At 59.8% G+C, this 6,158-nt stretch overlaps 1 protein-coding gene across 1 annotated transcript; it reads left to right on the top strand.

The window, feature by feature from the left end:
* Nucleotides 1–1,293: 1,293 nt before the first annotated feature.
* OPN4 (opsin 4) lies at nt 1,294–5,773 on the top strand (the record flags this gene model as incomplete). The annotated part of the gene is made up of 6 exons (XM_080640569.1): nt 1,294–1,416; nt 2,499–2,644; nt 3,840–3,973; nt 4,291–4,491; nt 5,047–5,218; nt 5,605–5,773. 6 exons carry the CDS (start codon nt 1,294–1,296, stop codon nt 5,771–5,773), a joined length of 945 nt encoding a protein of 314 aa, XP_080496695.1.
* Between the last annotated feature and the right edge of the window lie 385 nt (nt 5,774–6,158).

The following is a 6,158-nucleotide window of genomic DNA, read 5'->3' as shown; positions in this document are numbered from 1 at the left end:
TCCTGTGGGCTGGGTGCGAGGGTGGGGCACCCTGGGCACAGGCGGAGGCTGGTTCACTTGCCCACTGGACAGCACTGGGGTTTGGGGTGGAGGCTATTGATAAGCTCCAGGAAGAAAGGGAAAGGTCAGAGGGGAGGACAGAGCCTCCTGCCCAGTGTCCAGAGCCTAATAAGCCTGGGAATCCCTGAAACACACACATTCACACTGACAGACAGCCTCATACACCCTCATACACACTCACACATTCACACTAACACACAACCTCATACACTCACATACACACTCACACATTCACACTGACACACAGCCTCATACACCCTCATACACACGTACTGACACACACAATCATACACACACACGCACATTCACACTGACACACTTCATACATGCACATACCCACTCACACATTCACACTGACACACAGCCTCATACACCCTCACACACACACATTCACACTGATACACAACCTCATACATGCACATACACATGACACAATGACACTGACACACACCCTCATACATGCACACACGCACACATCCACACTGACACATATTCTCATGTACCCACACACCCTCACACATTCACACTGACACACACTCTCATACACACACGCCCTCACATACATTCACACTGACACACACTCTCATACACAAACACACATTCACACTGACACACACCCTCATACACACACACCTTCACACATTCACACTGACACACATCCTCATACACACACACACACCTTCATACATTCACACTGACACACACACCCTTATACACACACACACACCTTTACACTGACACACACCTCATTCACGCACTTACACTCACACACACATTCAAGGTGACACACACCCTCATACATGCACACATTCACAGTGACACACACCTTCATACATGCACACATTCACAGTGACACACACCTTCATACATGCACACACACACATTCACACTGACAGACACCCTCACACACACACACACTCACACATGCTGTCCTCAGCAGGGACCTGTGATGAGGGCTGTCTCACGGAGCAAATGCGCGTGTGCACTCCCAGCCCCGCTGCTTAAAGGTGGGGACAGACCCTGGAGCTGAGTCTCTAGACGGTGACACTCTCCTCCTGTGTGCTTCACTGCACACACACAGCGCTGCCAGCCCCACTGGTTGTAGAAGCGGGCACCTGGCAGACTGGCAGGAAGGAGCTGGGGAACAGTCGGGAGCCTGGGCACAGCTAACATCCTGGGCACCCGTGCTTTTGACTTTTCTGTAGGCTCAAGAAAAGACCACCCCACCTCAGGATGAACCCTCCTTCAGGACCAAGAGTCCCCCTGGACCCAGCCCGGGAGCCTGGCTGCATGGCCACCCCAGTCTCACCCAGCAACACCTCCAGCGTGGACCCCCCTCTGCCCACCAGCCCCATGGTAAGCTGGGTGAGCGCCTGTGGGCACACGGCCTTTTCTCCTCTTCTGACCCCTCCTGGGAATGCAGGGGTGTAGGTAGGAGATCGGAGAGGCCTGTGCCTTGCTGTGAGTCATGGGCGTGCCACTGGGCATCTCTGAGCCTGCCCTGCAGAGAGGCCTCTGGAAGAGAGTGGGCACTGGCTTCCCTGGAGGAGAGCACCAAGATGAGAAAGCCTAGCCTGAAGGAAGGGGCTGGAAGGGCCACACCTGCCCCTGGCGGCCCCACTTCCTGAGGAGGGCTGGCTGCCCACGGACCTTCCACAGAAGCAGGCTCACTCTGGGCGACTGGGTTTGCCCAGCCGAGGGAGGCATTAGGTGTGCTCTGTTGCCCCCATCATTCTAGCCAGAGTCCAGGCCACCCCCACAACTGGGGAGGGCGAGGGTACCCTCTGGACCTGGGATGCGGCCTTGGGCCTGGACAGGAGGGGATGGCTCCTGTAACTACAGAGGCCACGGCAGGACGGAAACTGGACCAGCTCCCGGAAAGGAGCTGGGGGGAGGCGTCTTCAAATCTCTGTACCAGCCTCCCTGCAGAGACCCTACACCTCCATCTGTGCCATCTTACCCAATTATACTTGGGGGGAGGGGCAAGCCTCTTCTCGGAGGCACTGGAAAGGGGCTCTACCTGCTCCACCACCCCAGAGTCGAGGACTTGGAATGCCATTGCTAGCTGCCTTGAGCACTTGGAACAGCCTCATATAGCAAAGAGGGACCACCTCAGAGTTTGCTCTGCCTTCTCCCCACAGAAAGGTAGAGGCATCCTAGCCATGTCCTGTTGCCAGGCGTGTGCCAGTCTGTCTTTCCAGCCTCTACAGGTGATGGGAGCCCTCCCAGAAGCCTTATGCCCTGTGCCGTGTATGGGAGTTTGGGCTCTACTTTAGGGAGACCTGCATTTCCATTTCAGCCAGCACCTTGCCAGCTGAGTGGGGGAGGGTCCTGCACGGTGAACTCCCACCCCACACTCTGGGAGCCCTAACCCTTTCTTCAGGGCAGTTTGAAGATGACAGGATAACATGATGCCCGGTCTCTCTGACTTCCTACAGGCAGCCGGGGCTCAGGCTGCGGCCTGGGTCTCCTTCCCCACTGTCGACGTTCCGGACCACGCCCACTACACCCTGGGCACAGTGATCCTGCTGGTGGGCCTCACCGGGATGCTGGGCAATCTGACAGTCATCTATACCTTCTGCAGGTGCCTGGTGGTTGAGGTTGGGGCCTGGCCACTGAGGGTAGCCAGCCACGCAGAGAAGGGCAGCACACGGCAGCATTGCTGGTGCTGACTGCCAGGGCACTGTTGAGCTCGGGCAGTGAGGCCAAGGCTAGACCCTCAATCTTTAAGCTCAGGAAAGGGGCCCGAAAGTAGTCCAGGCAGCTCAAGTGGCACGTGCCAATTGGGCCCGGGCACGCCCTCTGCATAGGGTGACTGTCCCTGGGACACTCAGTTCCTGCCCATTCTGCCCTGCTGTCAGCTCACCTCCACCATCACTTGCCCCAGTGGGCATCCTCCTTCTACCTCAAAGAGCAGCCCTTAAACCAGGGCCCTGAACCCTCAAGCCCCTCGGCAACCCCCCTTCCTTTCACACCTGCCCTTTTCACAAGCCAAATGGCCAAGACAGGCAGGCAGAGAAGCGGAGCCCTAGCTCCAGGGCTCTCAGCTAAAGTGACTGTGGGCCAGGCATCTCTGTGAGCCACACATCCTGCCTGCAAATCGGAGCTGCGCTTTCCTGCACGGAGTCCGTGCAATGGCGAAGGGCATGGCCAGTGCCCAGCAGGGCTGTGTGAAGCCTGCTGTGCCGCTTGCGGAGTGTGGTGATCTGGGGCCATACCACCAGTGGGGCCTTGGTGTTCTCATCTGGAAAATGGGGGTGGGGAGACAGGGGCCTGCCTGTGGAGCACAGAGCAGCTCCGTTGCCCCGGCCATCGGCCACCGCTGAGGGGAGGAATGCAGACGCAGCTGTGCTGAGCAGGGCCCAGACCTGAGACCAGACGAAGGGTGCCTGAGGAAGAAGGGTGCACCGTCGGGCACGCGGGAAGAGAGAACTTGGCCTCGAGGGGCTAGGGAAGTGAGTGTGTCCGAGGAGAGTGTGGGGGTCAGGCACAGGGAGTGCGGAGGGTGAGAAGTGGACACCACAGCCCGCTCCCAAGGCTGAGCAGCGGCTTGGGGCCTGCTCTCTGCTTCACTCTGCATGAGCCACCCTCAGAGACAAGACTCTCACTTCTCAGCCTGCACTCCGGGCACCAAAGCTGCTTGCTAGGCAGCCAGATGGCCCAGCGGCTTGTCTGTATAGTGCACACGTGTGCGTGTGTGCATGTGCATGTGTGTGTGTGCACCCGTCATGGAGGGGAGCTCCCCAGCAGAAGCGCCCCTGACAGTGTCACCCCCACAGGAGCAGAGGCCTTAGGACACCTGCCAACATGTTCATCATCAACCTCGCGGTCAGCGACTTCCTCATGTGCTTCACGCAGGCCCCCGTGGTCTTCGCCAGCAGCCTCTACAAGCGCTGGCTCTTCGGGGAGGCAGGTAGGCCCTCGGGCTCCCCTGCTGGAGGGGAAGGCTGTGGCAGGGGTTCCCAGTGTGCAGGGTGCCCAGGTGAGGAGGTAACTTCCTCTTTCTCGGCAGAGAGTGAGTAGCTGCCCCCAGTTAGCAACAGGGAAGGCTCAGGCTCCGTGCTGAGGCCTCCGCCAGTCTCTGCCAGTGCTGCAAGGAGGCAGGGTGGAGAGGGCTCAGCCTGCACTGCTGGAGAGGTGAGGACAGGAGCCAAGCACCTCTGCCCCAGACCTCACTCCCCTGGTTCTGCTGGGCTCCCTGCCAAGGCTAAGTCGAAGCCATGTCCATAGGCTGTGAGTTCTATGCCTTCTGTGGGGCTCTCTTTGGCATCACCTCCATGATCACCCTCACGGCCATTGCCCTGGACCGCTACCTGGTGATCACGCGCCCACTGGCCATCGGCGTGGTATCCAAAAGGCGGGCGGCACTGGTCCTGCTGGGTGTCTGGCTCTACGCCCTGGCCTGGAGTCTTCCGCCTTTCTTTGGCTGGAGTAAGTGGGCTGTGGGAACCGGGGTGTGGAGGGGAGGTAGTTTGGGAGGGGCATATCCAAGGGCAGGTCGGTAGAGTTGGGTTGGCCAGCTGGCAGAAAGGGTCCAGGCAGCTGCCTGAGCCTCAAGGCAGATGAGCCTCAGGGGGCATGACTAACAGCAGGGGAAACTGAGGCATCATCATCAGCTATCAGAAGATGACCTGGGCTCCCATCCCTCAGTACAGAGGGGAAGCCCATGTGGTTCCTGGGTGCTGGAAGGGACGCGGAGTTTGCAGTGAGTCAGCAGCAGGAGGGTTAGCAGCAAAGGCAACGGTCTTTGTAGGGCAAGACCAGAAAGTGGGCTGAAGCGGGAGGAGTAGGACCTTGGGGCTTTGGTGAGGCCACTGGCAAGGATGGGCAGCCGTGGGCTTTGCCAGCTGGCTCCCCACTGCACTGGGCCGGCTGGGCTGCGGCCAGTGTTTGGGGCCCCCAGGCCCCACATCCAAAGCCCCTGCTTGGTGGGGAGCCTGCATCGGCACTGCCCAGATGCTGAGAGCTGCCTGCCCTGCCTCCCAGGTGCCTACGTGCCTGAGGGCCTGCTGACCTCCTGCTCCTGGGACTACATGAGCTTCACGCCAGCGGTCCGCGCCTACACCATGCTGCTCTTCTGCTTCGTGTTCTTCCTCCCCCTGCTTGTCATCATCTACTGCTACGTCTTCATCTTTAGGGCCATTCGGGAGACAGGCCAGTAAGAGCTGGGCTTGAAGGAGGGGCTGGAGGGAGGGGGCCATGCTCCTTCGCTAGAGGGTCCCATCTGCACCCACCCCTGGGGCACCCAGCTCCAGATGGGCAAAGACAAGCTGAGCACCAGTGCTTGTGGGGCAGGTGCCTAGAGACCAGCACAGCCCGGTGCCCAGAGAAGTCTCAGGATATGGGGTCTTCTGAGGGGGGCTTTTAGGCATGTCAGGAGGTCTTGCGGGGGGCAGAGAAGACACCGCAGGTGGAACCCAATGAGGCAGCTTAGCAGGATGCAATGGAGAACTTTCGGGGTGTCAGGGCTGCTGACACAGGCCAGGACCAAGGCACCCACTGCAACCCAAGTGGGGTCAGACCCGGACTCTGCACCCTTCCCAGGGCTCTCCAGACGTTCGGAGCCTGCGAGGGCCGCAGTGAACTGCCCCGACAACGGCAGGGGCTGCAGAGTGAGTGGAAAATGGCCAAGATTGTGCTGCTGGTCATTCTTCTCTTCGTGCTCTCCTGGGCCCCCTACTCTACCGTGGCCCTGATGGCCTTTGCTGGGTGAGCAATAGTGAAGGGCTGTGGGGGAGTGAAGGGGTGAGGGGATGAAGGGGCTCTGGTGCAGGCTCTCCCTCCCTAGCCCCAGCGCAAGCCAGCTGTGCTTACCCGGGAAGTCTGGCCTCCAGCCTTCTCCCCCTGCTGTGAGATGCTCCCCTGCTGGGCCTGCGTGGGTCCTGGATGTGCTGGGACACGCTGGATTGGGCCTGAGTGCCTGTGAGGGCTGCAGGTCCTGCTGGAGCCCGGGGTCCATGGCTCTCCCCGGGGCTCTGGGTCCCTCTCCACCTGGGGCTCCTGCTCCTCTCCTGCCCTATGGCAAGAGTCGGGGACTCTTGACGTTTGCGCAGCGTGGACGCAGGCCAGATTTCAGAAGCACTTGTGAGGCAGGGAGA

This window comes from Plecotus auritus, assembly GCF_963455305.1.
Source record: "Plecotus auritus genome assembly, chromosome: 9".
Lineage (NCBI taxonomy): Eukaryota > Metazoa > Chordata > Mammalia > Chiroptera > Vespertilionidae > Plecotus > Plecotus auritus.
The sequence above is the reverse complement of the archived record's forward strand: the minus strand, read 5'-3'. Positions and strand labels throughout refer to the sequence as shown.